A 24,448-nucleotide genomic window follows, 5' to 3' on the forward strand; every position below is an offset into this window, starting at 1 on the left:
AGGGAATGATCCCTCAGCCTCTCCAGCACCTCCTTTTATTTCCTCATACACGTCATACCCCTTAACCAATAAGGCGTCGAGTACAATCTGCTCAACAACAAGGAGCACATGCATTCTGTACTTCTAGTTACATAGTATCCAATTATACCAACTGCCAAACCTTACACATAACTTCCCACATCTCCTCCCTTTATATTTATTTTTTGTTGACAAACTTTGCCAATTATATATATTCAAAAATAAAGACTTCTGGAAAGGCGGCCTATGGCCAACCCATCTACTGTATTCTTCTGTGGGAAAGGCCTGATACTGTAATTAAAAGGCTCGCTTACGAGCCACCAAGGGCACGGAAGGAGGTTTAAATCCACAAGACTAAAAAACATAAAACAATGAAAAAATATGTTGAATAAAACAACATCATACTATTAATATGAACAAACCTAACATTAAAATTGTACAATATTACTGCAACCATCCCACATCTGGAAGCCATTTCTACAGTACAGACCACCAACTGTCAACAGATAGGGAGCCTGTACCAAAAGGAGCATTATGAGTAGATTCTTCCATATGATGGATGGTTGTTGTTATCTTCCCAGTAACCTAAGTCTGCTCTAAATCCAAGTCTGAATCCATCAATAAGATTCACGATGTAGGAAGTCCACGCCATGGCCAAATACAACGAGCTGGGACCCACAAAGGTCCTTTTTCTTCAGCGACAGCTGCGTATCCTCTTCCCCAAGTAATTAAAGGCACAGGGCCGTGCCAATTTGGATCTGGCAGTTTCCTGTATGTAACAAGGGGGCGCGGCAATGGTTCCTCTGACCCATTTCATTACCTTTGGAGTTCTGCAGCATTCTGTCAATTAGCCCAGGGTATTTAGTGATGCGCTGGGTGACCAGAAGGATGCACTCCTGCACACCATGACGGCGTAATGCCGATGACCGTGTCAGCCTTCGGATGAACTGCTGGAATCTCTTGTCCCGGGTGAAGAGTTCTTTGTAAAGCTTCACTGCCTTGCTGTGGCGGCTGCAGAACTCTGAGTAGGCCTTTTTCATTTGCTCGGCACTGGTGCCTGAAAACTGCTGCACAAGGATGTCTCCCAGCCGGTTGATGACAAAATTCTTGTTGCTGTCGGTGGCTAGCGACTCCTTGCGGCGCTCAAGGAGTTGCACGAGGAAGCGGTCGTGGATTTCAATGAGCTCGTCCACGCAGGGGAACATGCTCTGCACTACAGCTGGGTCCATCTGGAGGTCTTCCAACATTCCCTTCCGGAAGAGGTTGGTCATGATCTTCAGCGTCTGTACATGGTGGAGCTCTGTCTGAATCAACTCATAAATGACATCTTGTCGTTTCATGACCTCCTTCTTGTGCTGCTGCAAAAAATTATTGTCCACTGCCAGGCTCCAAGAATCGGCCTCAAAGTCCTTCTCCCCCATCTCAAAATCACTCATCAGCTGACTGTAGATGACTTCAGCTCCTTCATCAATGAGTGATTCTACTGACAGTGTTCGGTTGCACATGTTAAGGGAATCGGTGGACTGGGACAGGATTCTTCTGATGCCCAAGGGAGATTCATCATTGAAAGTCCCTGCAATGTTGGTGGTAGAGACACTTTTGGAAAGGGACAAAGTGGGGCGGCCCTGGCGGGATCCCAGCAGGGTCTGGCGGAAGCTCTCTGAGGGGTAGATGGCAGAACTGGGGCGTTCCCTAATGGTTGTTTTGTTCCTCAGGGACACCGACTGCAATGCTGAATTGTTCTTGAGCAAGGCTGCCTTTTGATGCTTCTGCTTGACTTTGGTACAATTTGGTAAAGTATCCTTGCAGCGGTTGCGGATGGTGACATTGCAGTTGGGACAACTCAGCGCCTCTTTGGCTGTGATGCTCTTGTTACAGGCAAAACACATGGTCATGCCGGAAACAGTGATGGAAGTGAAGAGGTGCCCATTGGTGTAGCGGGCGTCTTTTTCTTTCTCCTTCATCCTTTCTTTCTCTTTGTTAGTAATGTCCCCTTCTTCCAGGACTGCGGCGGAAACAGCTGCTGCAAAGGCGGCCGAGCAGTCCGGCTGTATGACGGGGGCTAAGGGAAACCCAGGGTCCTCAGTGTCCGTATCATGATCATCAGGTGGTTTGCGAGACGCAAAATGCCGCTCATCCGTTTTTAAAGACGGGGCATAAGGTGGCGCGGAGGCGGGCGGCAAAAGTCGCGGCAGGGAAGTCATAGCTGACGGGTGTGCCTCCATTTGCTGATTAAACAAAATATTGTTCGGTGTAAGCCCTTTCAAACATGCTCGGACCTTGGACCATGTAAACAGAACTCTGGCCGTCACCCGAGGGTGATCTTGGAAATGGCCGCCAATTTTCACCCAGTCCTTCAACTTAAGGGTTCCTCTTTCGGGGACCCATGGACATACATCATCAATAGCTTTTACTAAATCTTCAACCTCCTTCTTTGTAACAGAGTGTCCTTCTTTAGTGAGTAGAAAGAGGAGGTCTTGAGAAAAGGCTTGTTGTTCAACGGACAGTGAGGAACCCATAGTTACCGAAGTGTTCTATCTTGACCAGTCACACTCACCCGGGATCCGAAGATGTGTGGCGTGCCTGAAACCCTTGCCGGGCGTGGGTGGTGGACGAACAGAGTCTAAAAGATTGCTCTCTCGGAAACCTCACACGGGGCACCACTTGTCGGAGTCCAGCCCCAACAATATAATGGTGTGAAGAAGAAAGGTAGACAGGAGACAGATTTAAAGATTGCAAAGCATGCTCGAGTACAGCTGCACAGGGAATGATCCCTCAGCCTCTCCAGCACCTCCTTTTATTTCCTCATACACGTCATACCCCTTAACCAATAAGGCGTCGAGTACAATCTGCTCAACAACAAGGAGCACATGCATTCTGTACTTCTAGTTACATAGTATCCAATTATACCAACTGCCAAACCTTACACTTAACTTCCCACATCACAGGACTTTACTTGTGTCACTGCTGTACAGAAATTCCTCCAGTAAGTATACTGTGCTAGGCTGAGGGATCCAACTTGCCAAGTGGGCCCCACGAGCAACGTCCAGCCCATTGAAATACAATTTCAGATGGTTGTCCCTTGAACAAGAAGGCTATCTCTCAAGTTCCTTTGCCTTGTTGGAGCCATCTGCCAGACAAGCAAGCTGAGATGGAGAGATTTAGCCCCTACGTTCTTCAGTTTTGCCAGAGGCCTTTTGCCTGTTGGGAGTTCCAGCTTCCCCTTCCTAGTCCAAGAGGGGAAGTGACCACTGCCCACTGCCTGTTGATTATGGTGCCACTCACTTCTGGCTCAGCTGTGCTCCCTTCCAGTCTGGGCAGGAGAACTGCACAGCCAATGCCTTGATCCTGCAAGGACCTTTGTCCCTTGTAATAGCTCACTGGGGAAAAGTCCCATGTGGCAAACAGAGGTATTGGGGAGGGGAAATGAATGCAAAGCTCTTCCTCTGGTCAGCAACACATCATTCAGCAGCAAAACAGAAGAAAACACTAGATACCTCACCTCACACACTCTGGAGCAGGCCTCTAATAACACATTCAAATGAACACATAGCATCAGACCCAGCATAGGGCATTAGGAATTCCAGCAGTCCTGACACTGAAAGTCATGGCAGAATGCTGCATTCCATCCCTCCCCATCTCCCCCTCCCCTCGCCAAGTATGCAGGATGCATGGCTTATAAAATGCAACAGTGATCAGAGGATTGCCCCTGGAGTCTTTCCCCCTTACCACAGCACAACTGTGCAGCCAGTGGAAGATGCTTTCCGCACTCTCCCAAAAGTCAGTTCAAAGCTGAAGATAGCTAATGTCAATCAGAAGTAGAGGATGAAAGCTGATTTCTGTCTACTAAACTCCAACCAAACACTCTCTAATTCTGGTAAGATTTCTGTGCTTTTCAACAGACTGTAGGAACTTCCCCTAGCAAACGGTGGTGCTGGAGCTAGGCTAGAACACTATAGCTGGCAACCCCATAGCAACAAGTCTAGTTTCATGCTGAGCACTGAACCGTTGGTCACATGGTTGGCATTGTACTCCAAATTCTAGCCTTTACCCATATTGGATGGCTGCCTGCAAAGAGCCAGGAGACGCAAGGACAGTAATGAGTAGTGTCCTGCAGTAGCAGCAAAAAGCTCAGTCTTACACATATCCTTGCAGTTTTTAGCTCCCCTCATCCTACTGGGGTGTTTCTGTGCGGAGGGATGCATCTTTTGGGAGACAAACCACTGAACCAACTCTTACAGTCATCTAATGTCTTGTAGGGAGCTGCACTGGAACTCTGTATATAACTATTTCTGGTTGGGATCTGATTTGTGAGGCAACTAGGAACAGGCACCATAAGAGCTTAGTCAGCAGTAGTAAAGGTTAAGTAGATTGGCAGGTTGTTTTTCTTTTAAGAGAAAGTTTTCAGTGGAAGGAAGAGGGAAAGAAATAGTGTCTCCAAACAGGCTACCTCAATTGCAGTAAAATTTGGTTAAATTTTGATAAAAAACTTCGACCCGTTTCATCTGTCAGATAGGGTTGCCACAGCCTGCCAGGAGCATGGGACGGGCTGGGTATAGGAAGGGGCGGGACCTCACCAAGGTATAATACCCTCCATAGTAGTTATTTCCTCCAGGGGAACTGAACTCTGTAGACTGGAGATCAGCTGTAATTCTGGGAGAACTTCAGGCGCCATCTGGAGGGTGGCAATCCTATCAGTATAACCTACCAAGGATACCTTTGAATTTTTGTCCGCTTAAACCTCTTCCGCTTTCAAAAACTACAATTCCCATCAAACTCGCGAGCATGCGCAGTTGCCTTGACTGACGCGATTGATCATAGGACAGAGGTGACGTCGGAGACCTGGGAAAGAGGAGTGTATGATTTTTGTCGCACCTAAGGAGGGGATAAACAAAAGCAGGATCTGTGGCTTCTGTATATTTTTTTACGAAGTGCAACAGGTTGGCGAAGGCAGAGAGTTTCTTCCTCTGCTTTTTTACTCTGGGTGGTAAGTGGCTAGGGATGGGGCTTGCGGGAAGGTCGGAGTCGATCCGGTTTAGAGTCGCCTGTACTTTCCAGGTCAGTTGGAAGCGGAAGGCTTTTAATCAGTCGAGGCAGGAGAGCCTTGCTGAAAGGAGGGAACGGCAGCTGTCCGCTGGTTGCGGCTTGCCTGGACGGAGAGGGTCAAATCCAGTGAGGTCGTGCCATCGTGTTCTGTAATCCCTAGGGCTGTGCTTCGAGTCTAAGTCGCTGCCTTCCCATTCGCCCTATTTATTTGCCTGCACAGTAAAACTGGAGAAGAAGAGAGTGATAAAGAATTAAATCTTCGGTAGTTCAGGTTATTTAGTGGCTCTGCCCTTTATGTAAACCTCGTTTTTGTTAAATAAATAACAATCCCTTGGCATTTTAAAGAACAAAATTTGACTCCAGCGTTAAATACAGGCTGTACAGGATGAAGTGGGATCATCATAGCTAATCAAGAAATATAACGGTTACAGTAAGCTGGTTAACGAAGATGGGGAATCCCATGGTTTGCTAAAGTACTTATCGACTGCAACGAGTGAGAAATACCAAGTAATGGCTCAAGCTGGGGGAGGGGGCTAGTATGAAACTACTAAACGAATCCCGATTCTACAACTATGGGGGGGAGAAGGCTCATAAAATAATTATTTTTTTTTCAAGTTAGTTTCCTTGTAGTAGTGGAAAGCTCTGAACTAATTCCAGAATGACAGTGGAATATAATTCAAGATCTGTCAGCTATGTGATGAGCAGAAATGTGGTCATGGAGGGGCATTTGCTTGAGTACTTTCTGCTTGTTTATGCATTTGTAAATGATGCATCGTACTTGTTAGGAAAACAAAAGGCTAGCAGCCCTGTTGGTAAAATTTAATGGAACTTCTGTTTTTTTAAATTTCATTTTCAATGGTAGTAACCAGAAAATTTTTGATGATGGAGCATTGGGCAATCCTCTGGGGTGGAGAAATAAGCCGTTTGCTCCTTCTCCCCCAGCCACCCTCTTGACTCATGTAGATGAGGAAGCCAGTACATGAGGAAGAGGACTTAGCCCCCCATTCAAACATGGAAGAGGACTCGGCTCCCTCTTTTCAATGCTGCTCAAGCTGTGAGCATCAAGCTGCAAGCCCACCCACAGCAGAGGAAGAGGACTTGACTTGGCAGTGGCCTCACTGCATCTGTGCCAGCCCAGCCATCTGACCAGCTGTCATGTGACTTGGGCTGGCTCAGCTGGCGCAGGTGCAGTGAGCCCACCTGTGCCAGGATGGGCTCACAGCAGAGTAAGAGGACTCAGCTTGGCAGTGGCCTCACTGTACCTGCACCAGCCCAGCCAAGTGACGAGCAGTCATGTGACCCAGGACAGCTCACAACTGAGGGGGCATGGCCTCGCCCTTCTGTAGCTACAGGCCCAGTAGTAACATTGCTGCTTATAGTTTCACTCCAGTGAAGACAAAAGTGCTGCACTTAAGCTGTATGTTTTATAAATTTGTTGGACCAAAGCATGGCAGAGTGGTTCTGAAATATGAGTAGAAACCAACTCAGGAGAACAGCTGTAATAGCTTTGTTACTAATGTGATAGTAAAAGCTATGGTTTAGGGCAGGGGTGTCAAACATGCAGCCCAGGGGCAGAATTAGGCCCCCCCCAGGGCTCCTACCAGGTCCCTGTGCAGAACCAGATTAACAATTAGGCCAAAAAGGCACTGGCCTATGGGCCCCCATGCCTTTAGGGGGCCTGGGCTGGCTCCCCCCCCCAGTTTCTCCCCCTGCTTGGAGCCTTCCAAGCCTGCACGCACAGCCAGCAACTGAGCTGCTCATTGCCTGACTTGCCTGGTGCGGCTGCTGCTGGCATCATCAGTTTGCCCCTCTCTGCCTCTTTCCTGCAGCTTTGTCAAAGGTGCTTATGAGAAGGTGCCTGCAGGCTGCAGTGGGGGCTGTGGGTGGCAGGGTGGGCACTTTGACTCTGAGATAATTTGTGAGGGGGCCCCCAAGATTTCGACTGCCTAGGGACCTCCACAGGGTTTAATCCAGCACTGCCCCTGAGCAACTGACTGTCATCTGCTTCCTTCTCCCTCTCTCTTGCTTCCTTCTGCTTAACAACTTGCTTTCCAAGGCTTGCTTAATTTCACAGGAGCTACAGAGCAAAGCCTCTATTTTCTCCATTGGCTGAGGTCCTTCCCTTAGGGGGGAAGAGGGAGAGCTTGCTTTGCCAGGCTTTCTCAATCACACAGCTGAGTGACTGAGCCAAGCTTCTCTTCCTTTTATTGGCTGAGGCTCCTCCTCCTCCTGGTTCCCTGAGGAAGGAAGGAAAGAGCCAGAGCTTCCTTTGCCCAGTTCCCTGGATACCATAGGAGAAATACAAAGAAAGCACCTTTAAGACCAATTGTGCTTGTCTGTGTTCTTTATAAAGTTTATATCTCTGTTACCTAATCTTAAATAGGTACACACATGGCTTGGCTCAACATTGCCTGGCCCAACAAAATCTCATTTATGCCAGATCTGGCTCTCATAACAAATGAGTTTAACACCCTTGATTTAGGGTTTAAGCTGGTTGGTAATGGTGGAAAATTACCAGCTGTTTAAGGTTTGTGGAAGAAGATGCAACCTGATGACACAGGCCAGAGTAGTTTGAAAGACAGTCGCTTGTGGCCTGTTTACTTTGAATTATGTCATTTCCCCTTCAAGGATATGGATTGTAGGGTGTGCTGTGTGTTCATATATTTTAATTTTTCAAGTTCTGGTATGATCCAGTTCCATAAATCTAGCCAAAACTTTCTAACTTCTCCTTTTTTATTCTGAAGAGCCTACTTCATCTGACTCTTAAAAAACGTTGGGAGGTTTTAATATGGCTGAACAACTGAGTATTAAAACTCGTGTTATCTATACAGAAGTTTCCAAATTCGAACCCTGCCGTATCCAATTAAAAGGACCTCTGGTAGCAGCCCTGGGAAAGACTCCTGCCCAAGATCATTATTATGTTGTATGGCCTACTACAGCTTCATATGTTCAGCTCTCTCTATAATCAGACATGGAGGTGGAATGGAAAGGGGGAGATCTAAGTTTCAGTACTCTGTCTAATATATATACATGTAGAAGATAATCAATACTGTGTTTTGGGGGCTATGTTTAGATATTAGTTGGAGGGGAAAGCTGTGGTATATCTAATAGAGTTTTATGGGGACTCTGGGGTACTTCGTAGGTAAGGCCCAGTATGCAATTATGACAAGAGACTTGTAATATAACATTAAAGTGTTTCTGTGGAGATCCTTCTCGCTCCTTAACCTAACATGTGGCAGATGTCTTGGGAGGAAGTCTATCACATGCTGAGAAACAGCATACCTGGAGACATTTGTACCACTGCTGTTGTACTATATTGAAGAATTTCCACTCTTTTCTTCTTTCTAGAGTTGGGATATGACATTGGTGAAAAGCGGCTGGTTGCTCCGGCAAAGTAAGTAATGGATTCTGGCTGCTTCCTGATTTTTGTGCTATTTTTGGGCCAAACTAGATATTATGTGGGTGATTAGCAGACTACTGGTGATAGTGGTTAACAACCTTGAGCAGGAAGAATGTGTGGTGGGGGAGAGTTAAACGTCCCTTCCTCCTGCATTGCTGCACTCATCAGATTGGAATGCCCCCCACCATGGTTGCATTTCTTTAAAGATAAATATCAGTAGATCCAGTAATTGATTGCAAGTGTAACATGCAGTTTGGTTCTTTGTGTGTGGATCAGAAAACACAACATAATCTAGATTTTCATTTGGATTGTTTCATATAAAAATGCTATTGGATTATGCTAACATCCTTAAGAATAGTATTTTTGCTGCAAAGTTAACACGTGAGCGCTCTCTCCATCAAGATGACTTGTCAGAAGTTACCCTTTTCTGCCTGATGTCTTACAGGTCATTAGTGAGAATAAACAAAGTAGCCGCTATATACAGGATTCAGGAAATCTTTCTTGATATTCACCTGTTACTTGTACACAGAGTATTCAGTTTAACTTAGCAAGGTCTTCTGGCTTACTTAGCACATCAAGTATCACTAAGTGCAAAATTATGGTTAGTCTTTATGAAATTTAATACTATTTTTAAGAAATGGGAACTTTCTTGTTTCTATTCCACAAATTATCCTCGTATTTCTTGGTAGAAACTGCATTATTGTTTGAAATATCAACCCCTGAAATCTTACCAGATCACATCCCAAGTTTGAAAGGATTTTTGAATCTCATGCTAGACTGAAACTATTTTCCTGTCAGTGATTGCTAAAACAGTTTTCATTGTTTCTTTAGGTACTATATTACGGCGCTGGAAGAAGAATTGGTTTGATCTGTGGTCTAATGGTCACTTACTGTTTTATGATGATCATGATCGGCGGGATCTTGAAGACAGAATCCACATGAAAATTGACAGTATCAATATCAGAGTGGGAAATGAATGCCGAGGTGAATATTACAAGCTTTATAGTTTTTAGGGTTTTTTTCTCCTCCACAAGCAAGTACCTGCTGCCTCTTTCCAGAACAGGGGTGGCCAAACTGCAGCTCAGGAGCCACATGTGGCTCTTTCACCGATATTGTGTGGCTCTTGAAGCCACCACTGCCCCATCGGCCAGCTTGGAGAAGGCATTTCTCTCTTTAAATCACTTCACCAAGCGAAGCCAGCCAGTGGCTTAGAGAATGCATTTTAAGTTAAAATTGCTTTCTTTCCACCTCTCCCTCCTCATTTATTTTCTTTCCTTCCTTCCTTGTCTAGAATCACTGCTTAGCTTTGTGGCATAATACACACTTGTATGCTAGAGAATGAAGGTAGCCACCCTGAGCCCGCTTTGGTGGGGTAGGGCGGGATATAAATCAAATAAAATGAAATGAAACTTGCTGTGATAGCTTCCCCAAAATTAAGCTACATAAGGCACTCTCCAACTTCCCACAACTTTCAGTGTAGGTTTGTGGTGGTTACTGGGTGGCTCTATATAGAATTGTTCTCTGCAGTTTTCCAGAAGTAATTAGAATTCACCTTGCCTCCTCTAAAGATCTAATCAGCTGGGGAGGGGGGATGAGAAGAAATCAGTCCAATCCAATCAAAATACCTTTATTGGCATAGAGAATCAGTCATTCTAATCTTTTATATATGATTCCCCTTACATCTTTGCAAATCCAAGCTCTCTCAATGGTTGGGACTGGGTGGGACTGTGGTGCATTAACTTTTGGCCTGTCAAACCACCAATCAACTGCTCTTGCATCACATTGGCTGACTCTGCTCTTCTCTTACCCACTGGTGGCTCCAGTACAGATGAGGATTGGCCCTCTGAGGAAACTGCTAGGCAACTAATCTTGCTTTTGTCTAAAAAGCAACCAAGCTTGTTTCTCTCAGTAGAAGCTGGTGGAGGAGGCCCTTTCAAGTCCTGTTTTGGCCTTTGAGAGAGAACTCATTGATTCCATTCCTCTCTCCTGTCTGAGTGGCTGTTGCTAGTCAGCCAAACTGATTCTGTCAGTCAAAGGCAACCAACCCTGGTTCTGGCAGTTGCTGCCTCTCCCTACTCTCCCATTGGCTAAGCTGCCTGTTGTACTGCTTTGCAGAGGAGAGAAAGAAAGCCTTCCCTTGACTGGCTGAGAGATGGAGGAGGAGGGAAAGAGCCATAGAAAAAGCTTTCTCACGATTGGCTGAGGGAAAGAGGAAGAGGGAAGGCTTTCTCTCGATCAGTTGAGGACTCCATCAATTGGCTGAGGAATCTTCCGTATCCTCCTCTGGGAAGGAAACACCCAATGACAGGAGAAAAAATGATGTCCTGTCGCAGTAGGCCAGATACAGAGAGAGAGAGAGATTGAAGTCAGTGTTATCGGAGATAGAGTGTTGTTCTGAAAGGTATCACTAAAGGCCTCTGAGGAAGACCTCATTGGGGCCAGTCCTGACTAAGGCTGCCAATTCCAGGTTTGCGGGAAATTTCTGGAAATTCTGTGGTGGAGTTTGAATAGGGCATAGGAGTTACGGCTTCAGATTGGGGTCTGCCAGACTCAGGTTCTTGGTGTGGAAGCTGAGTGGGTGATTTTAGACCAGTCACACACTTCCAGCCTCACCTACCTTTCAGGGTTGTGGTGTAGATCAAAGGAGAGGGGAGAGGAGATTGATGTAAGCTCCTTTGTAACTCTGCCACTGTGGAGAAAGACTGCAGGGAGGGGGAAGGTGATGGAAAGCTGAAGTCAGAGGGGCAGATAATGGGAAGGAGATAGGGTTGCCAACTCCAGGTTAAGACATTCATGGAAATTTAAAGGGTGGGGCCTGGAGATGGTGGGGTTTTAGGAGGGGCGGGACCTCAGGTACAATGCCATATGCTGTTCCCCCAAACCAGCCATTTCTTCTGGGGGAACCATTGTTGCCAATCTCAAGGTGAGGTCTGGAGATCACTCAGAATTACAGCTCTCTCCAGATGGCAGAGATCAGCTCCCCTTAAAGTGTGTGTGTGAGGGGGGGGGGTGCATGCCTTCACTTGGGTGGATGGGAAGACAACAAGGATCGGGGAGCATTCACCCAGAGCCTCTTTCTAGAGCCCATTATATTTTTCCTCACAACAGGCCTTAACTGTAGTTGAATGTTTATTGTGCAGGTATTGAGTCTGTGTTGGCCAGGGGACAGTCTGTGCTTAACTGGAGGGCTGAAATTTGATTAGCAGTGTTGACTAGCCTACGAAAACCAGCCTCCATAGTATACATATATTAATAGAATCTCCTGTTCCCAATTAATTAGATATGAAGAACTTATTGGAGTCCATCTTTGCAGTCTTCTGGAAAAGAGGATGTTCTTTTACTGTGTTTATTGTACAGTCATCAGATAATTTGGATCTGGAAGTAACTTGAAATTCTTATTCCTTCAAAAAAATTATTGTGTCTCTGTTTCTCTAAGATCAGTCCATGCCACTTTTCTCACCCATAAAGAGTCTATTAGCTCTGCTCGAAAAGCAGGTATTATGATTTATGAAGAGAATTGCCTGCAAAGCCAACTTCATCTGGCTGCGTGCCATCTTTTTGGAGAACATTCTTGGAATATTGGGGAATGTGGTAATTCCCATCAGTGGGACTCAGTTGGCCATGCAAAAGAGTTTGGCTGACTTACTGCACATTGCTGACTGTGACCTGGATGATAAATGTGGGCTTGTAAGAAAGCCAGTTGTTCAGTTCTTTCTGGCAAGCAGGAATTGTCTCAAGCTGTTGTAAATGCTTCCTTTCTTAAATTGGAAGAGACCTGGCTCTGTCACAAAAATATGTGGGCAGGTGGACTAGTAACTATTCATGAAGTGATTTACAGCTCAGGTTATTGATTTTTATGGGGACAGCTTTTAATGTTTGTTTTCTCCTTCCCTCCTCCATGTTTGAACAGAGTTGAACTGTCTGGTATTTTTTATTATTTTCTATCCTGTTTACCCCTCCCCCCTTCCCTGCATCATGCCTCTTCTGAGAATCTGACTTGACATGAGTTGCAGTGCAATCCTAGAGAGAGCTACCCGAGTCCAACCCCTTGAAACTAGTGGGTTTAGACTTGAGAAATAGGGTTTTACTATTAAACAATTAGCTTATCTGCAAAAATTAAAGCATCTCTCTTTGTTCTTCTTCTGGTCAGGGCTGCAGCCTCCTGAGGGCAAGCCTAGAGATTGCTTGCTACAGATTGTTTGCCGTGACGGGAAGCTGCTCAGCCTCTGTGCAGAAAGTGCTGATGACTGCTTGTAAGTTTCCAAGGGCTGTAGCTCTGCTGGTGCCTTCTGTTTTGTTGTTGTTGCTGTTGCAACTACAAGAACTTCCCTTTTAAATAGTTAGCCCCTTTACCAGACCCAGGCTTATAGCCATGTAGATCTCTGAGTGTATAATATGTGGCATTGTAACGTGCACATTTAAACTACTGTGTAAAATTTAAACTATTGAGATATTGAGGGTTTATGGCTCTTCAGGATTCTATTTCCACACCTTAATACTAAGATGGGAACTGTGTTTAATTGGGATATCATGAATGTATGTGTGACAGATTGCAGGAGTCCATCATAGTATGCTCATCTACTCAGACTGGCAGTGCTTCTCCAGGATCCCAGGCACAGAATGATATTTCCCAGCGAACTGAGATCCTTTACTGGTGATGCAGGATCTGAACTTTGGGACTTTCTGCATATGCAAGGCATTCATTCTCATATTCTCTCTCTCTCTCCCTCATCCCTCTCACTCCCCCCCTCCCTATCCCTCTCTCTCTCCCCCATTCTCCCCCAACCAATTTCTAGGCTGGTATTTATGAGTAGCTTTCACATTTTTGTCTAAAGCTGGTATACTCCCAAGAGGGCTTTACACTCTAGTGACCAATCTGGAGAGAGATTTGGACGTCCTGTCTTTTCTGCCGTGGTCCCAACCTGGTGGAACTCTCTGCCAATTTCCATTTGGGCCCTGCAGGAATTACTCCCATTCCATAGGGCCTGCAAGGCAGAGATGTATTTGGTTGAGGACAGCTATGGTTTACATCTGGCACTTTCGCTTCTGCTCTCACTCCCCTGCAAGATAGCTGCAGCACTTGTACCTGACACCATCTGGTTTTGGAAATTGAGATGTTTTACTGTTATTTATTTCTTTTGTATCTGTTTCTGGAATGTAAAATGCTGTGAACCACTCTGATCTCAGCTATCGGGAAGGGCAGTCAAAAATTCAACTAAATAAATAAAATAGTTCGGTTTCTCATTTACAGCTTAGCTGTGTAAGTTTAAAAACACTTTTGAGTGGTTTTTAACTTCTTTCTCCCTCCTCTTACCTCTCTATTTGTATTCTTTTTAGAGCTTGGAAAATTGCTCTCCAAGATTCCAGAACAAGTGGGGTAAGTATTTTTGTTCATAGTGACAAAGTATGTTGGCAGTTTTTTCACCTGCCCTGCCCTGCCCTGCTAAGTTCTTCTTTGTGGATAATGCTTTTACCCCATGGAAGGAGAACTTGCATTCTAGGACTCCAGGAGAGAAATCTTTCAAAAGCAGCACAATGCTTTACCAGTGCTGGCTGGGAGATTTGTGTTATGCCTTTTGGGGGAGGTGCTAAGCTAGTGATGAAGAGCTGAGATTGGTGCTGAGGTGAACATCATCCATCACTTTGTTGACAGGCCATAAGAATGAATATCTGTGACATCTGTCATTTAGCTCAAGTGGACTTAATGCCAGCACACTGGAGCATACTGATGGTGCTAACAGCATTTAGGTTATCTGTCCTGCAGAGAGTTATCAGCACTCCCCCCTCCCCCCGTACGAAGGGTGAGAGTTGGTGTTAGCCATTGGGTGATTGGAGGCTGAACTGTAGGGTGGGGAATCTATTTTTTTGTTGCGGTCTTGTGGGAGGGGACCTCCTTGAAGATTCAGAAGTGGGTTCAGGAACACACTATCCAAGCGTAGCCTGTCCTTGTGTATGTACCTGAGCCTATTTTACAAGAGGAAGGGTGGTTACATTTTGAATATTCTATTTTACCTGATGATATAAAGTGCCAGAGTTTGCTGCTTTTGTGCATGGAAACTGCAGAGCAATGAGAAGTGTGATGCAATAACACTATCTTTTGTAAAAGTGGTAACTTGCCTATGATCAGAGTAGAAAAAGAGAGCAGAAAATAGCCCTGGGCAGAGTTGCATAGCAAGAGTCTTAATGAGCAACACATTATAAAATAAAAGCAGTTTTGTCCTCTGCACAAAGACAAAAAAAAATCAGGTTATTCAAAACAAATATCTTTTGAGTGAGTAAAATCTGGGGTTGCCCTCCTCTTCCTCTCCTTTTAAGTGTGGGAGTGACAGGAATGGCACCGAGGGGACTTCTTAAAAATAAGTCGCTTTGCAACACAATTAATTATGCATGCTTCTACAGCTGCTGAAAGTAAGGAGCTTCTAAATAGACTTGCTATTTTGAAGTTCCTTTCTCCCCCCCCCCCACCCCCGCAAGAACTGTGTGTTGCTGGGAAGCTCAAAATCACTGGGGTTTTATTCAACAGATGACCCACTGCCAGAGGAGACACAAGGGGGTGATCTCATCCACTTCTCCTTCTCGCTGCAGCTCTTCATTTCATGGGATTTCATTTTAGAGTTCCCCAACCCTATGTGTGTTTGGGATAGGGGAGGGGTTGTCACAGAAGATTGCTAGGGGAAGAGGAAAGTGAGAAAAGAGCAATTTTTGCAAGTAGAACATCACTAAGATACAGCACACAGACATTCACTGTGACTGTTCGCTGTGTATATTTTATTAAACTACACTTTCCAAAGTTGTTTTTTTATATAACTGAGAAATTCTGAGGGTGGAATGATGGCAAAATTCTTTTTTTACTTGCCCTGAAATGGTAATTACTATGATGGGCAGATGTTTATACTGCAGGGACCATCTGTGAGTTTCAGTGTACTGCACATCTGCCCATCTAGCAGTAGTCTGTTATTCTGAAATTTTAGTGGGCCCCTATTTATGTGGGCTTGGACTGTGTTTCTTGATCATGTTTGAATGTGATGGTATTATCATTCCTTCCTTCCCATATGCTTTATGATCCCATGGATATCATTAAGGTGGTGACATTGGGTGACCCTGAAAAAAGGAAGGTATGCAAAAAAATTGTTTTTTTTTTTTTAAGGAAGAGCCCCACCTCCCATTCACCAAACCCTGAGCAGATTAATTGTTGTCCAGGATGCATGGAATATTGAGGGCAATGGAGTGATAGTTAAGAGAGAAAAAGGAAATAAGGAGGGGTTAGATCTACATGTAGCTTCCCGCTCTCTTTAGAAAAATTTTCAGTTAGGACAATTGTGCTACAGCGCTAGGACACCAAGAAGCAATTTATTTAGCTCCAGTGAAACAGGAATTATGCTATTGTGAATGAGATTTTCCTGATAGTTCTCTCCTCACCCCAAATTTATAAATTTTATGTTATGAGTAAAGATATAAAATTTCTGGAAATGTTAAAGTTGTGAAAAAAAAAAGAATTTTTGTGGGGGATGGAGGATATAGAAATGCCATAAAAATTATAAATGCCTTAGTTTTCTACACTTGCATGACAAATCTAGGGAGAATGACAATTGCTCCCAAATAAGCAGGCAGGTAATAGTGTTTGCTCTTACTTAAACATGTACATGTGCACAGCTCTTGCCATCATGTTGTTTCCTGTATCCGAAACACATGAGATAGGACGAAAATGACTCTGAGCCAATGTGTTCAAGAAATGTGTTTTTCATTGTATCAGTAGAACTATTCTAGCTGCCTTTCTTGAGCCTGTAAATCTGGGACAGAATGCTGGTACAGCTCAGTCATGCTCTCATTGCTGCTCAGGGAAAAGTACTAAGGGATTGCCATCCAAACTTGCAAAGTCATCTGTTTATGGGACCCTGAAGAACAGTAACGTGACAAAAACACTTCAGATCTAACAGATCATGAGTCTAGCTTTGACTCATGAAAGCTTATACCCTAGATAATTTTGTTCTCTAAGATGCTACAAGATTTGGATTTTGTTGTATGACAGAAAAACATTATAGTGACATAACTAAAATTGTTCGTGATGAGCAAGAAAAGAGTTCTTGAATGTGACTAAAGAGAGGAGAGTATGTTGAGGAGTATAGGGAGGGGAAAATAGAGTGTGTTGTGAAGTTTAGGGGAGGGCAAAGTTGCAAGTTTGGGTGTCAGGAATTTATTCACCTAATGGGTGCAAGAGTCAACTGAGGGCTTCTTGAGCCAGAGGAAAGCATCACCAGTGGCAAGACAGATCTGCTATTTAAGGTCCCAGTGATGTTGATTGATCTGGATTTTCTGCTTGGTCTATTTGTTTATTTTGATCTAGTATTTTGGTGCTGTGGCACCTTCCCAGTTGTGCAGTTCTGTTTCCTTTATGTCCTAGTGTATATATGGAGGAGAAAACCATGGATGCCAGTCTGAGTTCCTTGAAGGAAGGGTGGGATTAAAAATGCTTCTGATTAAGAGGTTCCTAATTTTTGATCTTTCGGACATGGAATAAATGCTAAAACTGAATGGCTATTCCTTATGTTCAGCTTTGGGTACTAATTTTTGGTGAGCAGTAATGACAGCTTGTTTTAATGTACTAAAAAGATGCTAATTTACTTTGTTATATTGAATATCTAATTATATAATGTTTTCGCTACCACCTGGTGTGGTGTTTATCCACTTTGAGAGGGAATAACTGCTTTTCTGTGTGTGTGTGTGTTTTAATGTGTATGTATGTGTTAACCTACCTAGGCCTATATTGATTCTGAGGAGACATATGATGACTCTACAATCTCTTCAGCTCCCCCTCCATACACAGCTTATGCCACATCATCATCTGAGGTAGGTAAAATGAAAGAGTACAATTTTTAAACTTGTGGTTCTTGGCTCTTGTAATGTTATCTGTATGTAAAGCTTGTCAACAGCTTCATTTGTCATGAACTGGTAATTATTTTCATTTTGTGTAATGATGGCTACAGTTTGAATACAGTATATATGGACAACACACTGCAACAGATAATAAGTGTTATCATCCTGAACATGGAATTCTTTCCAAAAAATACTTAACACAGAAAACTTAACACAGTTCCACATTGGTATAGCACTTTCTCAAAAGTTGCAGGCTCAAGACAAATCCCAATGGTCAACTCCCAACTCCCTATTCTGGAGTGGCAGGGGTTTCTTCCATCTTCTTCAGGATCATGTAATTCAACAATGGAACAATGGAATTCAATAATGGAACTATTAACAAAAAACCCAAAGTTTAATACATGTTTGAAATGAATCAAAATACACTTTATCCATTTAAAAAGCACACTTACCCAAAGCCTTAAGACACTCATTCTGACAGAACAAAGTCACTTCTTTACCAGCTGCAACAACTGCCTACTCCAGGGGTGGCCAACGGTAGCTCTCCAGATGTTTTTGCCTACAACTCTCATCAGCCCCAGCCACCCAGCCCCAGGAGTTGTAGGCAAAAAAAAATCTGGAGAGCTACCATTGCCACCCCTGGTCTTGTCAATTTCAGGTCAGCTCTGTGGCTCTTAGTTGTAACTACCCTACAAGCCACTTTTAAAGATGCAATGACACCCCATTCACAGCTGAAGAACCTAAGTGAAACATACAGAGTATCAGCAGGACCCTTTCAAGACTAATACTAATATTCACAAAAAAGATGCAAAATCAGTATTGGCATTCAAGCTGTTAAGAATACAGGTATCCAGTGTATAAATAAGAAAGATCTCTTTTTGTAACAGGATTTTATTATTATTATTAAAAAATTATTATTATTATATACATTTTATTAAAGTTATGTGGATAGTAATGATAAATAACACACCTTAAATCTTCAATAGGATGCTCTGCCTCAAGCCAATGGCCAATTATAGGAGCTTCCAAAATTTTGTTTTTTATTCTGGAACGGTGCTCCAAAATCCTTGTTTATACTGGCCTCAAACTAAACTCCAATGTACACCTTTGAACAGAATACAATAACATAGATCACTTGTCTACTTTGACATGTGGAATGGTGATTAAATATTATGATTGTGCTAACTAGGATTAGCAAACTCTGTAGTCTTCATAGTATAATCACATGAATGATATTTAAAATGTCCCCAATTTTTATGTCTGATCCTCGCATTCATATCTGTGTGGACTAAAGAGTTACTGATGTTCTTCCTTCTCTGGAAGCCAGTTTTAGGTGGTACAGAACACCCAGAGATCCCTGCTACAATATGCCAGTGTCTCTTAATTATATTATGAATGGAGCTACAAAGAGCAGGATATTGAAAACCATATGATATGATTCTCTGTTTGTTAGCTTCCTGCTTTTTAAAGAGGCACTTTCTATCAATTTGAAAGGCCCTGGCTTCTGCCTTTTTAATAACCTTGCTAGGATAATCTCTCTCCTGAAACTGATCACAACAATATGTTACTTTCTACAGTGAAGTCCTTGGGTTGCATAGAATTTTGTTTAATAGGCAAAAACTGCCCATAGGTTCTTAAGCCTACAAAGGGACTGTTGAGAAAGTGCTATACCATTGTGGAACTGTGTTAAATTTTCTTTGTATTTTTGGAAATAATTACATGTATAGGGTGATAACACCCATTGTTTGTTGCAGTGTGTTGTCCATATATACTATATTCAAATTGAAGCAATCATTACACTGAATAAAATTTATACTAAGTTGTTATTGAATCATAGCACAGTATTTTTTTTCTTCTCTGGTTCACTGTGATTCCCTAGACTTATCTCATGAGCTGGTAACTCACATCTTCAGGGAACACCAGTTTGTTTTAATCGTTTGTGTATGTATCATGCTCATAATTCTTAGCTGTAATAAAGGGGCTAACTTGTATCTTTCAGCATTTATCACAGCACCATACATTGCAAAGGTGTGCTTTTAAACTCGTTTTGCTGTTTAAGAGCATAAATTTCAGCACCCCATAGGGAAAAATTCCTCAAGTATGTTTGATCACATGTGCACACTTTGTAATTTCATCAGGTTTACAGCTATTCACAATACAACGGTGCATATCCACCTCCAAGGACTCAAGTCGTCTTTGCTTCCAATGGACAGACATATGCCGTCCCTTACCAAGGTAACTTGTGGTCTTTATTTTTTTCTGAGATAATTTGTGTATTTTAAAAGAGTCTTTTTCTTTTCTTACTTCACAGTGATCAGTGCAGGGGGGAAAAGTATCACAGCATGATTGTTATACATATGGCACTTCTTTGTAAATCCCTGGCCTCAACTTATAAAGCCATAATATTAGTTTGGCTATGGTGGCCTAAAAGGTTACTGTCAGAGTAGGACTGACAAATCTTCACTTTGCCATGAAGCTCCCAGGATGACTACGGTGGATCAGTCTTACTTTTTCAGCCCCACATGCCTCACAGAATTTTTGTGAGGGGAGAACCATGTAGTTGAGGAGAGAAGGAAGGGTAGGATAGGATGGTTCATCTGAAGACTATAAAGGTAAAAATTAGGAGAATCTTCTAATGAGAGATGCTGCTCATGTACTTCCACATATTGTCAGCAAAAAGACTGGGAGAGTGGCTGCCTCACCCCCGTGCTTGCTCTGCATTGTTGCTCTGTAGTGCTAAGTTGACCATGTTCTCCTTCTGTTCATGAGACTGGACCTGACTAGCTGTTTTGCTGGTGTGAAAAAGGGAAGCATACCTCTCCTGCACAATTTTCAACCCCTGCAGTCCCTCAAGTGGCTGTGGGGAGAGGAGGGAGGAAAAGTCAGGAGTCCTGAGTAGGGGCACCCCAGTAGGCAGTTGGGGGCAAAGCCCCCCTAGCCCCCCCCCCCCCCCCCCATGGTTATGGGCTTGGTTTTAGCAGTCTAAAGTTCTTGGATTTTCATATACCCCCTAATTTTCTCCCCTTCCCTTTACAATGTTGTAATCTGAGCTTGGAGCAAATATACCTTGCTACAGGGACATCAAACAAATTTCCACACTGTGACACTGGGAACTTTTAATATATTTCTTAGACAATAGGATCCAATAACATGTTCAGAGTTGTCACAAAGACTGAATTTTAGAACCACCCTGCACCTTCTTTGACTACTTACATAGCACTGAAGGAAAATATAAATATTCAGTATGTGAAAAGAATAATGTATGTCTCTTGCCTCTGTGACCTGTGCATTATAATGCATAAGTTAGAGCAAAAATACTCAGGATTTTAAATACAAGTAGCTTGGATTACCTGGGAAACAATCTGTTTGAATCTACTTATTGTAGTTAAAACCTTCTCAGAGTTCTTGGTCCAAAGTAGTCCTTGACTATTGGTGGTTGTAAGATATTTGCTGCTGGCTGACCAGTAGATCCAAGTACCTCAGAACATTTTCCTGGGAATTTTCAGTCTGGCCTGTACAGTGATGCTTCTCCTCTTTCTCTCCCCACCCCCAACTCATTGGCGAGCTAGTTGGGTTACTCACTTTCTTCAAACTTCTTCAGATGTGTAGTCTTTGGTATGAATCACAAGATCCTTCTTTTCCTTTTTGAAGTTGAAATCCTGTGTGTGTGTTGTGCAGCTTCTGATTTTTACAAGACATTACATTTTTTGCATAACGTAGAAAGGAAAAGATTTTATTTTCCCTGCCAGAGGTTGGTAAAAGCCATTTTACCAAAACCCCAACTGTCTTCTTTACAGGTCCTCATGGCCATCCTCCTGTAAACCATGTCATCATTCAAGAACGGTTCCGGGAAAGTGATGGAGACCTTGCCCTGGGCATGCTTGCTGGAGCAGCAACGGGAATGGCTTTGGGCTCATTGTTCTGGGTATTCTAGGTTCCCTCTAGAGCCATAAAGTGAGGAAGATCCAAAACCTTTTATTTATTCTGTGTGCAATAATTATATATATATTTTCAAAGCACTCCTGTTTAAAGATTTTTAATAAGTTCTAGTAATATTTTGACTAGCAACTCACTGAGCTGTCATAATTTAGTAGAAATGCAGTTTGTGCAACAGCTCATGATCAGGTGAGTTTGTGATTCCATATATTGATTAATAAATAGTGGTAATATCAGTGAAGGATTACTAATGAAGGATAAATGGCAACACTTGACTGACTTTTATAGTCCAAAATTAACCATCCTGTTAAAATCATGTCAGCTGCAGGGTTGGAATACTAACTGGAAAATAGGGCAGAAAGATAATAGGAAGATGTGCTGCACTTTGGACAGAAAGATAATAGGAAGACGTGCTGCTCTTTGGCTTCCTGGTTATTTGAATCAGATACTGTTTTACTGCTTCTTGAGTAGAGACGGTGGTTCAGTAGACACTCCATGGGATTTGTTTGATGCTTTCAGTATTCTAAAAGCTCTTACATTTCTGAAGCTGGTTGGGTTGACAAAAATTGCATACTTCACAGCATATATTGCTTTACTGTGCAAACTCTCCTCAAAGACTAAACAATATATTTGCTTATTGCTGTTTCTGCAAAAATAACAACAGCCTTGTTTGGAAAAGGAAGTAAGTTTTGTTATAATGTAAATAATTTGTTTACTAGAAATCAAAGCTCAGTTTAGTTCTTTCTGTATCAATGTCTTAGCCCCTTATCAGGTGTGATTCTTCTGACTGGGCTTCTTTGCTAGGACAGTAGCATCTACTAGCAACTCAGTTCAGTCTCAATGTGCAAGTCCTTCCCAGTCCTAAATAAATACATAACAGAAAGTCTGTGGTCATACTGGGCTTCAAAGTGTCCAAAGCATTTTTTAAAAAATTCTGGTATTGGTTGTATTGGAGCCCTTTACTTGTAGAGCGGGAGTTTACACAAAGTTGCATCCCCACATTTCATCTGCACTTGCAATACAAGACAATTATTTGTTTTTCTGGTATAGAACAACAAAATCTGTTCTTAGTTATTAAGATGCTATACTAGCAATGTCTGATCTTGCATGCTGTACTTGAGGTTCTTCACTTTCTGCTTTTGACACATACAGTTCCATAACAGCGTGCAGCAAGCTGTAATTAGAACATGGTTAGCTTCAGTGGAGTAGGGTGCCAAAGCATTATTCTTAGTACATTTTTATTTTTATACGTTCAGTTGTGTGTGTATTCTGTTAAAATCCAAGATATAGGCAAGCAAAATACCTGCACTGTGTCTTAGGCAGTCGTTTACAGCAGCAAGTGAGGAAGATTTTGGTATAGCCATTTGTCAAAAATAGTTAAGATTAATGTAATTTTGTTCCCAGTGAATTAGGGGTAACATCATTACAAGTCTTGGCAGAAGTAATGGAAGCCGTCCCTTGAATTAAGCATGTACTGCTGTTTGGGAGATGTAGACAGTGATGAGAAACCATAGTCATATTTAACACCTGTTGAACTTGAAAGTCTGTTGATACCTTTGTTCTTGCAAATGGATTGTTCAGCAGTCTAGAACAAATGAACAGTATTATGAAACCTGAACTGAAGATCTTAAGTTCTTCATAAGTGTGGGGCCCTCATATTAATTCCTGTGTAAGTGTGTCTGAAGAGTTTGAATCACTGAAACTAGCAGTGCAATCTTAAGCAGTTATGCCTTTCAAAATGCAGTTGATTTAGAATGGTACAATTCTGTTTATTATTGCACTGTGTTCCTGTCATAGAGGCAGGCTTAGCTTCTGCTCTGATTTACATTTTGTCAAGAGTAATTTTTAAGAGCCCATTATGTTCTGTGCTACTCTGTATAGTTGTCTAGAAATATCCAGAAATCCTACTTTCTGCGTAATCTATGTATTTGTATTTGATTATGAAAAACAAAATAAACATAGTATTGAAACTGCTGGTAAGCTTGAAAATTTATTACATACCTCTTATTAAAACTCCATAGGAATATTTTAGTCTGATTGTGTCTGGTTTTATTTTCAGTCAAGGAACAAAGAAATATTTTCTTTTGACCATTGCAGTGTTCCAATACTTGAGTTTTTTGGTATAGATGTATTTTTGTAGATTGCTGTTATGATTATGGAAGCCACCTTGAGCACAAGAAAGCAGGGTGAATTTTTTTTCAATAAATATAAATAAAACTCACCCAATTCTAGAAGGGCATATGAGTGACTTTATTTGAAAAAAACATTTTGCAAATAAGTCACAGAGGGCTACTGATGGTTCCATGATGGTGTATAAGCCTTTTAACAATCTGATATGCAACATGGCAGGCTTTCAAATGGTCTTTAGGCTGATTAGATTTGTCCTGAGTATTCTGCCACTTGCGCTCTATCCATCATTTCAACTGTTCCATGTCTAGCAGTTGTTCCTCTGAAAGGCAGGTGGTTGGTTTGATTCAATTCTGGACATTTGGGAGCCATCACCACCATCTGGGTCAGTTCCTGTTCCAGAAATCAATGACTGTATGGCAAGAAAGCTTGCCATGCCAGCTGGGAATATGCTGAAGCCAATCTGAAATTCCACTGGATCCAATGATTTTTTAGGGCAGACCAATTTAAAAACATTTTGCCATCCTTGTGGAGACTACAAATTACTGTGAATCCAGTCCTTATCAACTAATTAATGGTCTTTAAAAGTCTAATTAAAAACTTCACTTATCCACAGATCATCATCTTCTCATCCTGTATATATGATAGCCTGAATGTGTTTAGCCAGAAATGTACATGTGATGGCCTATAGTTGTGATAGCCTTAGAGCTCTAAGCCACACAATGCAAGAGGAATTGGATGGTGATATCCCCTAGAACTTCCCCACCAGGACTACTAAATCAAGCTTTGTATTAACTCTGTATTGTCAGTATATCCTTACAAGATCCATGTGGAATGGAAATGAAAATTTGGAATAATGTTCTTTTGCTGCTTAAATTGCCATAATTGAATACTACGTTGGTCGCATTGTTTCTGGGTTATTTTCTGTGCAGGAAGATTCCATGAAGAGAGAGGCCACAGGATTCTATTGCTGGGAGAAAGGAGGAATGAGGACGGTATGAAGGTAAAGGGACTCACCTTTAAAGCAACAGAAGTATACAAGAATAT

General features: G+C 42.6%; 2 protein-coding genes across 2 annotated transcripts; one reads left to right on the plus strand and one right to left on the minus strand.

Annotated features, from left to right (window-relative positions):
• Positions 1-746: 746 nt before the first annotated feature.
• LOC132574321 (rho guanine nucleotide exchange factor 2-like) lies at positions 747-2,003 on the minus strand. Its single transcript, XM_060242682.1, has one exon. It carries the CDS (start codon positions 1,980-1,982, stop codon positions 747-749), a length of 1,236 nt encoding a protein of 411 aa, XP_060098665.1. The 5' UTR covers positions 1,983-2,003.
• A 2,840-nt stretch (positions 2,004-4,843) lies between these two features.
• On the plus strand, positions 4,844-23,244 carry PLEKHB2 (pleckstrin homology domain containing B2). Its single transcript, XM_060241911.1, has 8 exons — positions 4,844-4,958; positions 8,413-8,458; positions 9,296-9,448; positions 12,615-12,717; positions 13,802-13,841; positions 17,222-17,311; positions 19,477-19,573; positions 21,136-23,244. The coding sequence occupies exons 1-8, from the start codon at positions 4,878-4,880 to the stop codon at positions 21,270-21,272; spliced, it is 747 nt and encodes a 248-aa protein (XP_060097894.1). The 5' UTR covers positions 4,844-4,877; the 3' UTR covers positions 21,273-23,244.
• The last annotated feature ends 1,204 nt before the right edge of the window (positions 23,245-24,448 follow it).

Source organism: Heteronotia binoei, chromosome 6, assembly GCF_032191835.1.
Source record: "Heteronotia binoei isolate CCM8104 ecotype False Entrance Well chromosome 6, APGP_CSIRO_Hbin_v1, whole genome shotgun sequence".
Lineage (NCBI taxonomy): Eukaryota > Metazoa > Chordata > Lepidosauria > Squamata > Gekkonidae > Heteronotia > Heteronotia binoei.

What these genes read in the sequence shown, in the direction of transcription:
- LOC132574321 (XM_060242682.1), bottom strand. Translation starts at nt 1,982, where the DNA reads ATGAAGGAGAAAGAAAAAGACGCCCGCTACACCAATGGGCACCTCTTC.
- PLEKHB2 (XM_060241911.1), top strand. Translation starts at nt 4,878, where the DNA reads ATGATTTTTGTCGCACCTAAGGAGGGGATAAACAAAAGCAGGATCTGT. An exon ending in TTTTTTACGAAGTGCAACAG is followed by an intron (nt 4,959 to 8,412) that starts GTTGGCGAAGGC and finishes TCTTCTTTCTAG; the next exon opens with AGTTGGGATATGACATTGGT. An exon ending in ATATGCCGTCCCTTACCAAG is followed by an intron (nt 19,574 to 21,135) that starts GTAACTTGTGGT and finishes TCTTCTTTACAG; the next exon opens with GTCCTCATGGCCATCCTCCT.